This window comes from Dendrobates tinctorius, unplaced genomic scaffold, assembly GCF_039654945.1.
Source record: "Dendrobates tinctorius isolate UK_male_01 unplaced genomic scaffold, ASM3965494v1 ptg000138l, whole genome shotgun sequence".
Lineage (NCBI taxonomy): Eukaryota > Metazoa > Chordata > Amphibia > Anura > Dendrobatidae > Dendrobates > Dendrobates tinctorius.
This window is the reverse complement of record NW_027361806.1, coordinates 2,089,173-2,104,939: the sequence shown is the minus strand read 5'-3', so window position 1 is coordinate 2,104,939 and position 15,767 is coordinate 2,089,173. Positions and strand designations below refer to the sequence as shown.

The 15,767-nt window shown below is 49.4% G+C and overlaps 1 protein-coding gene across 3 annotated transcripts in view; it reads left to right on the top strand.

The window, feature by feature from the left end:
* The first annotated feature begins 83 nt into the window (after positions 1–83).
* Positions 84–15,767, top strand: part of LOC141048616 (cytochrome P450 4B1-like) — a 36,593-nt gene continuing 20,909 nt past the window's right edge. Inside the window, exons 1-3 of one of the 3 annotated variants that reach the window (XM_073544381.1) lie at positions 84–342; positions 2,984–3,129; positions 3,256–3,425. In XM_073544381.1, the coding sequence (XP_073400482.1) occupies positions 3,093–3,129; positions 3,256–3,425 (207 nt within the window). In that variant the 5' untranslated portion in view covers positions 84–342; positions 2,984–3,092. Of the gene's footprint in view, positions 343–363; positions 394–2,983; positions 3,130–3,218; positions 3,426–15,767 lie in introns of those variants that run through there. The other 2 variants (XM_073544382.1, XM_073544380.1) reach the window with 2 other exon arrangements.

Here is a 15,767-nt window from a genome sequence, read left to right as displayed (position 1 = left end):
CAAAAATTTACAAGCGTGAACATTAGGTTCTTAGTTTAACATTCTGATCAGACTATATAAAGCCCACTGTCCTAATTTTTCCTACCCTTGAAGGTGTGGTGCGATGGGCCAAGCAATGGGGCACCAGCAAGCCGGGTGACCTGGTGTCTCACAACACCGGTGCTGCAAGGCTGAGCCCCTATATCTCCAATATCTCAAAGCCACACCGCCCCCACATTCACAGAACCACGGCAGCTACTGTTTTGAGAATTTTTGATCTGTCTCTCCTTTTTTTTTCTTTTTACTTGGACCAGCACTCCTCCCATTTGACACAGGAGTTTTCAATTACCAGGAGATAGCAAGGTGGGTGCTGCCTAATTTTGCTTTCAGTTACAGTCTGAGAAGATGTGAAAGGTGAGACATTTTTTTTTTTTTGCTCCTGTCCCGTGGTGTGTGTCCTGGAGACATGGGGACTCAGTCTTGTAGCATGGGCGATGTGAGGCATCAGGTTGCTCCCTCACTATTGGAGAGGTGGTGGTTGAGGCTTGGCACCACACCTTTAGGCTATGTGCACACGCTGCGGATTGGCCTGCGGTTTTCCCTGCGGTTTACCATCTCTACAATGGAGGAGATGGTAAACCGCAGCAGAATCCGCAGAAAAGAATTGACATGTCATTTCTTTCTGTGGATACAAAACCGCAGCTTTTCCGCAGTTAAAAATCCTCAGCATGTGCACAGCAGAATGTAAATCCCATAGGATAATGGGTCGCCCTCCCAGGGCTGTGGGGTACTCGGTACCGGGCCGGTCTCTCAGATGGGAATGTCACAGCAGCGGTGACCCGGTCTGTGGCCCTGGGCGCCAAAGTAAAAGGAAGATTGAATGGTGAAATGTAGTGGAAATGAATAGTTCGTGACGCCACCTGTGGTGTTCGGCAAGGGAGGTGTTAAGCTGACGCTGCATGAAGATCCTCTGGGACTGATGGTATGGCGCAGCAAAGATGTTATACCTCCCCACAGGTAGAGCTGTAGTCCCAAGGCAGTGTAGATGTAGAGGCCAAGGGAAGGCGTAGGTGAGGCAATGTCGAGCACCAAGATGTAGCAGTGCCAGGTGTGTTGGCGCAGGATAAAGTGGAGGACACCAGAGCATGCAGTTCCAAAGCTTTACTCACAGTCTGTTGTGCAAACAGGTGCCTGCTTCCGTGCCATGTCCTCCGGGTCAGGGACTCAGTCAACCTCCAGGCCAGATGGAATACTCCTTTCCAACACCCCGCCAACATGTGCCTTCCTGAACGTCTCCTCTATAGCGCCTTTAGATGAAGTACTCCTAGTACTGAGTTACACTGGAGTTCCTCCTGTCCGATGTTCCTATGAACTCTACTTGTACGGCAGACAGCTGTAGCCTGCTTCGGGGACTCCTTGCTAATAAGTCCCGGCTCACTATCCAGTTGCTGTTGTGCCCCCAAGTCTTGTGTGGGAATAAAGTGGTCACTACTTCTATTCCTCCGGTATCTGCTGCAGGACCATTAGTATCCATACAACTTCGGGGACCGGGCCCCGGCCTTGCGCTTAGAACTTCTAGGAAGGGTTCTCCTCTAACCCACGTCCTCTGTTCTCTTTTACTCCTCACATTCCGTACTAATCCTGTCTTTCTATGGAGAATCAGGCTTTCAGTCTATGTTGCTCTCTCTCTCTTCCTTTCCCGTGCCAGCAGACCCAGGTCACTGGGATCTGAAGCAGCACTTCCATCCATCTATCCCTCTCTCCGGGGATCTTCTTCTCTCCAGCTCTCTAATCAACTGACCTCTCATCCTAAACTCTTCCCGCTCCTTGTAATGTAAACTAACTCCACCCACCTCCCAGCACGTTTCGTGTTCCAAGCAGGGAGCCACCAGTGGGTGCTTTGCTACACTCCAAGCAGGGAGCCGCCGAAGGTGCTTTGCTACACTACTTTGTGGTGTGGGGTGCAGGTGTTGGAGCGTGGTTGGGAGTCTCCACCTTACCTGGATGGTGGGATACCACACCTCAGGAGGAGGTGCAGTACCTCTGTGGCGACTGAGCTTCAAGGGCGCCACAACAACATGCTACTGTACACTGTCTGCAGAACTGCTGCAGTTCTACTGCGGCCAAAACCGCAGCGGAACCGCAGCAAAAACCACAGCGTGTGCACATAGCCTTAGGCCAGTTTCACACATCAGTGTCTTCGGTAAGTGTGGTGACAGTTTTCTCATGTACCGGAGACACTGTCACACGTAGACCCATTCAAATTAATGGGTCTATGCACATGTCAGTGTGTTTTCACAGACCGTGTCACAGTGTGCAAAACACGCTGACATGTCCGCTTTCTCCTGGACGCACGGGCCACAAAACGGCTCGCACACATGCACACGGAGAACACACATTGATGTCCTCCGTGTGCATGGACGGCCGCCAGGGAAGTAGCGCTACTGTAAGCTCTGTTACCCGGCAGCAGGTGCTGAACGTGGCTGTCATTATTCTCCCCTGCTCTGCCGTGATCAGCGCGAGCAGAGGAGAATGAATGAAAGCTGTCTTCAGCACCTGCCGCCGGGGAACAGCGCTTACAGTAGCGTTACTTCCCCAGCTGCCTTACCAAAGTATATTTACTTTGAAACTGCAGCATTTCAGAGTATAAGGCCACTTTCACACTATCTGTATTTGGTCAGTATTTTACATCAGCCAAAACCAGGAATGAAACAATCAGAGGAAAAGTATAATAGAAACACGTCACCACTTCTGCATTTTTCATCCACTCCTGATTATGGCTTACAAATACTGGCGAAATACTGAACATATGAACGCGACCTTAGATGCAGTCGTGCAGCCAGCGTTTGATTCTTGCTGCCCTTGGTTCGTGCAGTGTGAACCTTTCCTCATAGCTGATATTCACTCTCGAACACTATTTTCTGCATTTTTATAATCGGCTCTAAATCCTGTCCTGATTAATTTCTTCACCTATTATTATAGCGGTGCATTGTCTTTTTAATAGAAAGCTCCAAAGCCCCCTACAGAGAAATATCTTTAATACACAATACCATTATGGCCGCCTGCCTTCTCACTCAGCACAATCCGGTTTCCCTCGTGCACTGATCAGTGGAATGTCTGTGTATGAGCCGGTGCTCACACCTTCCCCAGGTAATAGTCACCTCCTCTATTCATAGCCCTTAGGATATGTGAGACTGTAGCTCCTCCTGGTACTATTATATATGTTCCTGGATGTATAGCAGGAAAATCCAGACATGGCTTCTTCCACGCTGACAGGTCTTTCCTCCCTGAGCTTCCTTGAGCTCCTGCACTGGGCAGCCTACCTGTGTGTCCTGTACCTGGTCTACAAGGTCTCCAGTGTCTTCCTGACACAGAAGAAGCTGGAGAGAGCGTTCAGTGCTTTCCCGGGTCCTAAACGTCACTGGCTGTATGGCATCGCTCACAAGGTAAGTGGCGTTGGATTTCTTTCTTAAAAAGGTGATAAACCCTAATGTTAATTGACACCACTTTATCATGGGATTGGCAATTTAATTTTTCAGTTTTCAAAGTCTCTGCTTCTTCTAATTAAGTGGAAATTTTCATAACCCATAAAAAATTATTTCTAACGTTCACCTGGCAGGTGCAGCGTCTGCAAATGCTTAGGTTTTCGGTTCCTGGATGAATATGCTGACCTATTTAAAGTGTCATACTAATCATACCCCCGCAGTCCTTACTAAACCTTGTGTTGTGACTGTAATCAGACCCTAAACAGCTGTTTTCATCTTTACTTGCATCATCACTGTCCCCGGTGGGACTCAATCTAAATTCCCTATCAGTATATCTTTGACAGGTGGGAAGAAACCAGAGGAAACCCCCGTAAACACAGGGAAAACATACAAACTCCTTGCAGGTGTTGTCCTTGGTGGGATTTGAACTCAGGACCCCAGTGCTGAAAAGCAACAGTGCTGCAAAGCAACAGTGCTGCTAACCACTAAGCCACTGCGCTGCCCATACTTGGCATACTTGCCAACTATCACCTCCAAAAAAAGAGGAGACCTCTTGAACTCCCTGGAGAGTTGACAAGTCTCAAGTCATGTTGAAACCTCCAAAAATCATTGATTTTTGAAAGTTTCTTGTGCCCATGAGACTAAAGACCCCGTCTCACATAACGAGATAATTAGCAAGATCGCTGAAATGTCACCAATTTTGTGATGCAACAGTGACCTCGCCAGCGATCTAGCTACGTGTGGCACATAGCGGCGACCGGCCCCCCCGCTGGATATCACTGATCGTGCTTGAATGTCCTGGGCCATTTTTTGATCGTTGGCGTCCCGCTGGCCAGCATGCATCACTGCATTTGACGCCGACGAGTGACCTTGTTGGCGATGCAGAACTCATGGACGCAGGCGTGAGTCAGAATAGCTGCTGTGTGACAAGGTCCCAACGACCGCCGAGGTCGTTACACGGATCGCTGCATCGTTGCTGCGTCATTGAGTAGATCTGTCTGTTTGACAGCTCCCCAGCAATCATGTAGCAATGCACCAGCGATCCTGACCAGGTCGTATCGTTGTCGGGATCGCTGGTGCGTCGCTTAGTGTAATGGTACCCTTAGGAGGTGGGCACAGAGGTGTGGAGGAGGCAGATGGAGGAATGTGTCTTTGAAAAAGGGGTGTAGCTACATTCATCTTTTGGATGTCAATTGTCTAAATTTGCAAGACTCCTTAAAATAGTTGAAAAATCATATTTAGAAACCACAATTAATGGGGATTTCTACAAACAATGGATAAGTGGATCAATCTGCCGGTGTGTGTCCTATGGGAGAGATCCTCACGATCAGAAAGTTATCAATATGGCAATGGTGGTAGATGCCCCTAAGACCATCTGTGACGGACTCAGCTCCTGCTGAGCCCATTTTTTGAGTGGACCCTCTGGGTCGTGGCACCCACCCACCGAGGGCGAGCTGACCTTGTGAGAATCCACCCCCTATACAGGGAGTGTCAGGGGCAAGACCAAGGGGGTGAGCCACCACGACTGCTGGGACCAGACGGCCGGCTCAGGGGACACTAGACGAGTGTCTGACGACAAGGACGAGCAGGAAGCAAGACGAGACTAGACGTAGGTGCAAGGTATCTTCATTAGAATAACACAAGATCACATACAGAGAAAACAAGCAAAACGTGCAAGGTGCGCGCGTGGGCACGCCAAGGTCCATAACATGGTACGTGCCAGATGGCACGCCTAGGCACAGGTAATGGCATAATGGCATCGGACTCCGGACTGCTGGCAAACCGACAGGGTCCAGGGATCAGGCTGCGGACATCAGGCCGTAGTCATCTGGTTCCGGACCTCTGGCAACGGTCGGCAGGTTCCGGGCATCCGGCAGGCAAACCAGGGTTCAGGCAAGGAGGCACGACAGATATCCAAGCAGGGTGCGTGTTTAGGGAACACGCCAAGGTCCAAGGCTAGGTGCGTGTGTAGGGGACACGCCAGGGTCCAAGGCTAGGTGCGTGTGTAGGGGACACGCCAGGGTTCAAGACTAGGTGCAAGGCGCGTGTGTAGGGGACACGCCAGGGTTCAAAGCGAGGTGCGTGTGTAGGGGACACGCCAAGGTTCGCAAACGAGACAGGGTGCGTGTGTAGCCACGCCAAAGCATAGAATAAGACAGTGCGTGTAGAGACACGCCAAGGTACAAGGTACAAGACAGAGTGCGTGTAGAGACACGCCAAGGTACAAGACAGAGTGCGTGTAGAGACACGCCAAGGTACAAGACAGAGTGCGTGTAGAGACACGCCAAGGTACAAGACAGGGTGCGTGTAGAGACACGCCAGGGTTCAGAGCAGGGCTGCGTGCTAGGAGCTACGCAGGGACGCACACCTCACTGGCCAATGCACACGGCTGTAACGCCAGCACGAGGCACGACTAAGGCACAGGAGGGGGCAAAGGAACCTTCGTGCTAGGAGCCACGCCAGGTTCAGGGCAGGGTGCGTGCTAGTAGCCACGCCAGGGTTCAAGGCAGGGTGCGTGCTAGGAGCCACGCCAGGGTTCAAGGCAAGGACAAGGCAGGGAACAAGGCAAGGAATACAGGCAGAAACAGAGCCAGGTCAGAGAGAGGACAGAGTCTAGCAGCGGAGCGTAGGCAGAAGCCCAGAGCCGGGCCAAGGGAAGACCTTGGGACTAGACAAAGAAACGAGCACTAAGGAGAGGAGAAATGGTGCGTGTGCCAGGGAGCACTACAGAGCACCATAAGAGAGAGCGAAGCAGAGCAAGCAAAGACTGAGACCATAGGGAGGAACACAAAGCAAAGAATAGCAAGGCAGAGAACACAGGGAGGACTACAAGTCAAAGCATAGCAAAAACAAGACATAGCAAAACAGGCGAGGCAGAGAACACAGGAAGGACTACAAGTCAAAGCATAGCTAAGGCGAGACATAGCAAAACAGACTAAGACAAAGAACAGCAGAAGGACTACAAGGCAAAGCAAGGCAAAGACAAACATGGCACGAGAGACAACACAAGACATGGCACAAGACAAGAGGCGGAATACGAGCACGGAGCGTGTGCAGAGACGCACTACAGAGCAAAGTGCAAGGGCACAGAATAGAGGGAGCAACCCCACAGACCCAGAGCCTTGCAGGGAAGCAACACAATAATCAGGCCCTGAGCATAGGAAGAGGCGGCCTGATATAGGGCATAGCACCTCCTCCTCCAGGTCAGGACCAGGGGAGAACTTCCGGGATTCTAGACATGACGAGATGATAGCAGAACCAGACAGTGCAGGATCTTGGGAAACGTCACATGATCAGGGTTTCAGACATGACGAGATGATCACCGAACCAACCAGTGCAGGATCCTAGGAAGAACACATGATCCGGGATTCTAGACATGACGAGATGATTGCAGAACCAGACAGTGCAGGATCTTAAGAAACATCACATGATCAAGGACTCCAGACATGACGAGAAGATCACAGAAGGCAGAGCAGAAACGCAGGGATCCTGCAGCTCAGACATGAGGTGAGTCTGCACACAGCTCTAGCGAACATGCAGGACAGCAGACAAAACATGCGCATGCACATCGCTCCAGGAGTTCTTGAGACAAACAGACATGGCAGACATGGCGGACGTGACACCATCCAAGTGTTGCATATCCCAGGGTTGCTAACATACCTGGGTGAAGTACCGCGATCCCGTGTGGTGCCACTTACATCTAGAGAATCCTGTGACCAGCCCTGGAGGAACCAGAGTGATCCTGCCTCTGAAGGGAAGACCATTTCTGAAGAGTAGAGATGTGACCCGGGTGCTGGATGGCGATTGTTCTAATCTTGTTGAGCCAGAAGAGGTAACTGGATGGCAAATATCTGTTGGTCCATGTAGGTCAATAATTGGATAATATTTGGTGTATATGCTCTGTTGACAGCTGAATTATTAGTCAACATAGTGCTGGTCAGGCTATACTTTTATTCTTTTGTGTGGTTTTGCCGTTCAGACCATTTTTGCTGGAACAATGATTCTGCACCCCTAACACGGGAATGAAATCTGATGGTAATAAGAGACCATACAAGAAATATGTTCTTTCAAAGGGCTATGTTCATAGTTAGGGTATCTCTCCATGGTCAGGAATGGCAGCTCTTTGAACGCAGCGGATACACGCTCCTCTCAAAGCGCTGCCGACTTTTGTATGCGCAGTGATTCTGCATGTGGTCATGCCCTGAAGTAGGGATGGGTTTTGGAAAGCAAAAGTGAGATGTTGCTTGAAAGTTAAAGAGTAGAAAGCTCACAGGGAGGACGTGAGAAGGTAGGCTGCTGAATTTGTGTGTAAGGGGGTGGAGGTGTTGCCCACGTTCCCCCTTGAAGGTCTAATTATTCAGCAAAACTGTATGCAGTGGGTGCTTTTGTGGCAAGAGTGAGATGACCGCGGCAGGAAGTAAGCTCCTACGAGGGAAGCCTAACGGGATTGTAGGGAGTTGTCTCTGAGCTGGGTAACAGGACAGAAAAGGAAGGATAAGCGAGACAAAGAGGAAATGCCCCATGTGGTAGTCCTGAGGCATCAGTAAAGCAGAAAGCTATGTAGTGGCCATCAAACAAAAAAGTGCGGAAGACAGCGCTGCCTTTGGTCAGAACGCAATACATAAAGTGCATATGCACATATTGATTTCTAACTGTACTTTAAAATGAGACATTTAGCAAACAATTGATCAATTCTTTGAGCCACCCCGCCACGTCACGGCATTCTCATATGTGGCAGTCCTACTCTACATTTTTTATATTCGCTGTCCCATTACGGCCTCTTAAATGTATTAAAAGCAAGACTATATTAAATGCCAAATGTACAAGCGTTTCTGAATCCCTCCCATGTCGCCAGAAAGGCGAGCGCAGATAAAGGCCGACCAGGTCTGAACATAGACATTTCAGATCTGATCTCCACACTGCCAATACAGCAACCATAGATGAAGGATGAAACCGGCCCAGACACAGGTGCATAATCAAACAGAGTATGAGGGAGGGTAGGGCTGCTGTATGTGTGTACAGCAACCTAGATCAATCACAATAAAGACAGAATGGTGTGCATAACCCAGTGCGCACAGCAAAAAGTGGTGGTCAGCCACAAACCAATACCAAGTAAAAAAGGGGGGAAGATGACCGAGGCAGGAAGTAAGCTCCTACAAAGGAAGCCTAGCGGGATTGTAAGGAGTTGTCTCTGAGCTGGGTAACAGGACAGAAAAGGAAGGATAAGTGAGACGAAGATGAAATGCCCCATGTGGTAGTAGTCCTGAGGCATCAGTAAAGCAGAAAGCTAAATAGTGGCCATATTGGCATAGAAAATTCCTCTAAGCATTGACATATGTGGAAACTCGACTGGAAGCATTGGACTCTTGGTTGCTGGACTGTAGTGCCATTATTGGGGACAAGGAGGCTACCAGAATAGTGAGCTGGGCTGTGTTGAGACAGAAGAGCTAAGTGAAGGAGAAGGTGAGAGTGACACCAAGAAAGAGAAGGGATGATGTTTCATGTCAAAACAGAAATGTCCATGAAGATGAAGACCTACCATCTGCTCTACATAGTTCCTCATTATTCTTCAGTAAAAATACTTTTATTTATGAGCTGTGGTCTCCCTCACTGAACTCTCCAACACCTGACCGGCCAAAAACAACAGCACTATTTGGTCTGCAGGGGCGTATTGCCATCACAGGTAAAGTCCACACACCCAGCCAGTACCCCCATTTTCATATAACATGCCAGGGTGTGAAGCACGATTACCTCGCCCACAGCTGAGGCCCTCGCGCCACGTTACATATATGTCGGTAGAAAGTAGGCAGAGGTAGCAAACCGCTATCATAATAATGTACCACAGCTCAAAACAAAAGGTATAAATATGAGGTGGGTATTGGGTAGCAAACCAGCAATTGTAGTGAAATGTAGCTGATGGATCCCGTATATGGTTGGCAATTCTTGGCGCCCAGGACAGTGTGACAGGAGAGCAGACAGGCAAGTTCAGCTTCAGTGGTATGGAACCGGAGGTCCTGCAAGGGTGAAGTACACGTACTGCGCAAAAGGAAAGGTAGCTGGAAGAATTTCAGACTCAAGTCAACTGTGCTGCATAACTGAAATGCTTCTCCTAAGTAAAGTGTCAAAATTTTCAAACCCTTTCAATTTATTCAATATCAAGTATGAGCGCCACGTGCAGAAGTCCCCGCACTTACACACATTGCCATCTATCAATAATATTAATGGTTGTCTGTCTGAAGAAAGTTCTGCAATGGTAAGTGCACTTGGGCACACAAATCATCAAGATCCGGTGGTGGCCTCTCCTTTGCAATTATGTCCCAGATGCGTTTGATGGGAGACAAGTCCGGAGATGCTGTGGCCATGCCACCACGTTTAGGCCATGCACTCTGCTCACAGTAGCAAGAGCAACATGTGGCCTGGTGTCGTTGTGATGAAAAGCGGCTCCTGGGTCACAATGGAGAAATGTCAGCACCGCTGATTCCACAACCAAATCAATGCGCTGTTAGTGACCTGGAATGAAAACTATTATTGTTTCCAAGATTAAAGCAAGACTCATTGCTGAAGAAGATGGAGTTCCGTTTTAGACTCCATTGTCGTCTTACTCTGAACCATGATAGTCTTTGAGAGCGGTGCAGTGAGATCTTGAAGAGGCATTTATGAGGGAACTCACCGGTTCAACGCCCGAGAGACTTCATTCTGAGGACACTAACTATGGCTTTATTTTGAGTTGTTCAGCAGTGGTATGGCCATTTCTCCAAAGAATCCCAGGAGATGTTTTTCAACAGTACAATGCTAGGTCTTGTATTGCTCTAGTTGTCTCAGCTAGTGAGGTGCATTCACGAAGCCCCAGAGTATTTGTACAGCAGGCTGGAAGGCACGTGAAACCATGTGGCGCCCCTGAGGGTCCAGTCGCCACAGAGATGCTGCACCTCACCGAGAGGTGTGGTATCCCACAACCAGGTAAGGTGGAGACACCCGACCACATTCCACACCCACATCCCACACACACAAGTAGTGTAGCAGAGCACACTTTATGGCCCCTGCTTGGAATAAGAAGAGTGCTGGGAGGTGGGTGGATCGTAGATTGAGAGCGGGAGAATGATAGGAAGTTAGGTAGATTGCCTCAGAGGGAGGGAAGAAGAAGGACGTGTTTGCAGCAGCTCCAGCTAGTGGAGGCTGCTGGACAGATTGGATTATAAGAAAGCTCCCTAAAAGGAAAGAAGGTTTTTCTGGGACACGGCTGGAGCATATTCCCTGTGGGTCCCTTCCCCACGCTGACTGACATCAGGTGGAGGGAGAGACTGGTCGTAAAGGGTCACGGCCCCTAACCTAGCTAGCGTACCTCAGGGCGCTACTAGCAAGACAATAGCTTTCGTTACTTTATGGACCATCGCCCCTACCACAGTTAGTCTGACTGGAAAGGCAGCTATATAGGATCACAGAAACAGCAGGGCGTTGTCTGACAGGATTCGCAGCTGCTGGCCTGGAACGATAACTGTGAAGTGCTGGAAAGGAAGGAAGGAGTGAAAGCAGCATATTGTGTGGAGACGGCCAAGAAAGGTACATACTGACAGGGAGTGCTGGAAGGGTGTACTTCATCTTATCTGTAAGTTGTCTGGACCCCTCACCTGGAGAATGCAGCATTGAAACGGGCATCTGTGTCCACCAGACTGTGAGTAAAGCCTTGGAACTGCATGTGATTGTGTCATCTGCATTATTCCTGCGTCTTCAACTCAGCACTGCTACATCCTCCACTCCACACTACCTCACCAACTACAAACTCATCTCAACTGCCCTGGGACTACAGCTCCGCCTGTGGGGAGCTTCACTAAAGGCCCCTTTACATTTAGCGATGCACCAGCGATCCCGACCATGATATGACCCGGTCAGGATCGCTGGTGCATCGCTAAATGGTCACTAGTGAGCTGCCAAACAGGCAGATTTCACCAGCGACGCAGCGATGCAGCAGCGGTCGTTACTTACCTTTCAGACGCAGCGACCATGACGTCCTCCGCCCGCGTCCACGCGTCGCTCGTCGGCGCCAGCAGGAAGCGCCTGACGAGAAATGGACCTGCACGATCTCGCGCGATCAGCGACAGACAGCGGGGGAGCCGGTCGGAGGTAAGTATCACACATAGCAATATCGCTGCTGCGTCACAAAATCGGTGACGCTTTAGCAATATTGCTAGCGATATCGCTATGTGTAAAACCCCCTTAACTCTGCTGCATCATAACATCTCTCCCAGAGAAGCAACACTGCAGCGCTGGTCACTCTGACCAGAAACCACAGGTGGCATCATGAATTTCATACAAACTTTATTCCCATTCAATTTCACCTCTTTTCATGAACGCCTGGGACCACGGACCGGGTCACTGCCACTGTGACACGTCCCTTTCAAGACAACCGGCCTGGTACCGAGTAACCCACGGCCCCTGGGGCGCTTCAACCGCAAGGACTTGGACAACAGGCTATGCTGGATGCCAAACAAACAAGAGAAAATGGATATGTTGGAAGCCACAGGACCAGGACAGATGCAGAATAAATCACCAGGACTGGAGCAGCACACAGGTATAAGTAGAGTCCACAGCAGGTAGTAATGTCAACTGATTCTAATAACAGTTCCTGATGCATACAGCAAACGATGGGCTAGCCAGAGCATATGTGGGTCGCCCTTCCAGGGCTGTGGGGTACTCGGTACCGGGCCGGTCTCTCAGAGGGGAATGTCACAGCAGCGGTGACCCGGTCCGTGGCCCTGGGCGCCCATTTAAAAGGGATTAAGTGATGGAATAAAGTCTATGAGTGAATGATTCGTGACGCCACCTGTGGTGTTCGGCAATGAAGATGTTAAGCCGACGCTGCGGACAGATCCCCTGGGACAGATGGTGTGGTGCAGCTATGATGTTGTGGCCCTCCACAGGTAGGGCAGTAATCCCAGGGCAGTGAGGATAGGTGTTGAGGAGGAGGGTGCAGTGCCTGGCACAGGGATGAAGCAGTGCTGACGTGGTTGCAGGAAGAAGGCAAGGACACAACAGGGTGCAGTTTCTTTACCTTTACTTTGCTTGGCAAATGCAGTCCAGGGTCCAGATTACAGATGGAACAGGAGCTGGCTAGCCTGGCAGCAACTTAGGAATCTCTCCTAGGCAGATGGGTTGTGTAGTCTCCTTCTTAGCGCTTAGTTTTAGGTACTTGCAGTACTGTGTTACACTGAAGTTCCACTTGCTTATTCTCTTTAGAACTCCCTCGTATGGCAGACAGCTGTAGCCTTCCTCTTCTGGCTCACACGTCGCTGTTGTGCCTCCGAGTCTTATGTGGGTGGAGACCGGGCTCCAGATCATGCGCTATAGCTGGGAATGAGCCTGAACTCTCTGCTCAATCTCCCAGCTCTTCTCCTCACGTCCACACACGTTGCCCTCCTCACGCAAACTCCTAATTTCCTTTCCTGGCCCCCAGAGAGTAGCTCCTCCCCAGTTTTGGTTCAGAGCTCCCTCTGCTGACCTGGAATGGAACTGTGTTGTGTGTTGTAGTTAACTGCCAGAGAGATCCTTTATTGCTTCCAAGCATGACATCACACTCCCTAGGAGGAAGGTAATGCCACTGTGGCGACCATACTCCTGGGGGCGCCACATATGCAAGTTAAAGAACCCACAGCAGATTGTAACGTAGTGATAAGTCTCTAATTACAGCTCATGGTGCTATCCGCAAACAATAGGTTAACCAGCAGCAGATACAAATAATGTGATAACACTCTTAATTCCTGTTCTTGAGGCTTTTAGCAAATGATGGGTTAACCAGCTGATGTTGTGGAGCCATACGTGCTGGTTGCAAACAACCCAGGAGATTTTAGAAACAGGAAAAGCTTGATTATAGAGTCCAACCTCATGGTAGCTGAACATAGTGCTGCCTTAATAGCCAGACATGAGGGTGTCCTATTTCGGCAAGGGGATAAAGGCACCATTCTAAGTACGTGCGCATATATCAGATTGCATTTATCTTTTTTCTTTAGTCTCTTGTGGAAATTATCTCTGTTCTATTTTCAATATTGTAGTCTTTCCCTAAATGTCCGTTTGTGGCATCTGATACATGCTTCAGTTTCCTTCTTAGGCTATGTGCACACGCTGCGGTTTCAGCCAAGAGCTGCGGTTTTGGGGCAGAAACAATCCGCAGAGAAACCTGCACTGTGTGCACATAGCCTTAAAGTTGAAAGTCGTGCTGGTCTTGGGTTGCAGGGCACCTGGCCAAAAATCTTTTGCATACAGAAATGGCAGTACATTAGGAAGGAGGAATATTATGGCTGAGATCAGGATTCTGTGAATCCCTTGGGGTTTTTTTTTGGAACTCTGGATGACAATATGTGCTCACTGTTTTTTGTAAAAACAATGGAAAAAGCTGTTATTCATTAGTGGTTTTTGAAGAACCACAGCCACTATAAAGCAGGGAGAACGCTACAAACTCATCTCTACTTTATCAGAATGCTTTATAGGATTGTCTGTAGAAATACTTTATTATAAGAAAAGAACAATTTAAGAATTGCAACCATGAAAAAGGGCTAGGACACAGAAAACAGGACCAGGATCCTTCAGTGGATCTAGTCTGACACATACTTGGACTACAAAGCTACAGCAGAAGTCATCCACATTTGGAGATGACTGGAGGTCACAAGACTGCAGACTATGATGCTCTCTATAGATGGAAACTATTCATTTGTGTAGTCTGGATGGATCTTCTCCTCTGGATACTGGTTGGACTGTAGTGTCGGTGGTGGGGTGCCGAGCTGGGGGGGTGGTCCTACTTTTATACCGCGCAGAGATGACAACAGAGACATGATGGAGGCAGATTCTGGGTGCAACAGGTCCAAGTTTATTTCTTCACTTGCCGTCCGACTGACGGCACACCTCGCGGCCCTCCGTTTCCAGAGCCGCTTCTCACACCGTACACTGGAGACGTGTCTGCACACACCGTCCCCTCCTTTACTGTCGACGCTCCTGACAGTTCCGTCACTGTGGCCGCCTTAGGCCCATTAACCAACAGCGCTTCTACTGCTCAGTCGTCGTGTCACATACGGTGTCTTACACCCAGTACCTCGTCTCAACTGCGGTCCTTTCCTGTCAGGACCACCCCCCTGACGTCCTCTCTCCTCAGTCCCCCTGGTCTGGATTCTCCTCAGGTTGCACAGACTGTCGTAGTCCTCCTGTCACTTGAGCTCCCCCTGGGGACTGGAACTTTCTGGAACCCTCCCTCAGTATTTATAACTCCCCCGATTCCTTGAAACTGTCACTCTAACTGTCACCACGCCCCCCATGACCAATGGTTTCTAAAGCCCTAAGCTGCTGTAAAGTCCTTTGCTCACACTCCACCCTGCCATCTAATGGTCATCCCAAGGTACTGCACGTCCACTACACTTTCCTAGTTGTTTCCCCACTGTAATCACTGACTCCTACCTACACTGTGCAAACCTATCTTTCTCCATTCTGACACGTCCGTCCGTCCGTCAGGTCACCTTCCCTACACTCCCCCTTCCTTTGTCCATTGTCGTCCTCGACAATCGTCATCCCTGCCTTCGTCGTTCTGAATCTACACCTACATTCTGTTGTCGGACCAGAAGTTGAGCCAAACCCACTATCTGCGGGGGCCGAACCATACTGGGAGCACTATGCTCTGAGCAGCCTACTGCTACTCACCAGCGCGCACGCCACATGACAACGTCTTTCAAATTGGGCAAGGTACACCCGTATTCTCTCTACGGCGTGTATCTTTCCCCTACTCTCCCCTACTGTTACCTTTCACTATCCGGTACGCCATGATCGAGGCCACTCACCTACCAGATCATTGCCGGCGCCCGCCTTTCCTTCTTCAGGGGTGTCCGTGGTGTTGGGGACCTGACCTAGGACGGCTGTCTTTCTCACGTCTTCCAACTCATTTTCCTTCTTTCAATTACATGTCATGGTCGGCGTCCCGGTCTCCCAGACCTCAACTCTTAGATCCCTACCGGATCTCACACTTTCCTTTGGTCCCGCAGACCTTCCCTTACCCGGACATGTAGCATTTTACTTTGCATATTATACATCATACAACTTTATAATAGCACAAGTACCCCATTTTTTTATAATTTTTTTTTTTTTTTCGTTTTCTTTTGCTCATTTTAAAACCAACATATAACAACATAACATTGCATGTCTTCTTTCTCCCCCCTTCCTTGGACATGGACACTCCCTCTCTTCTAAGTATCCCCGCTCTGTCAGTCTAACAAGTAAACACAAACTATCCTGTAAGAGGAACATAGAAAAACAGACATAAAAATCACA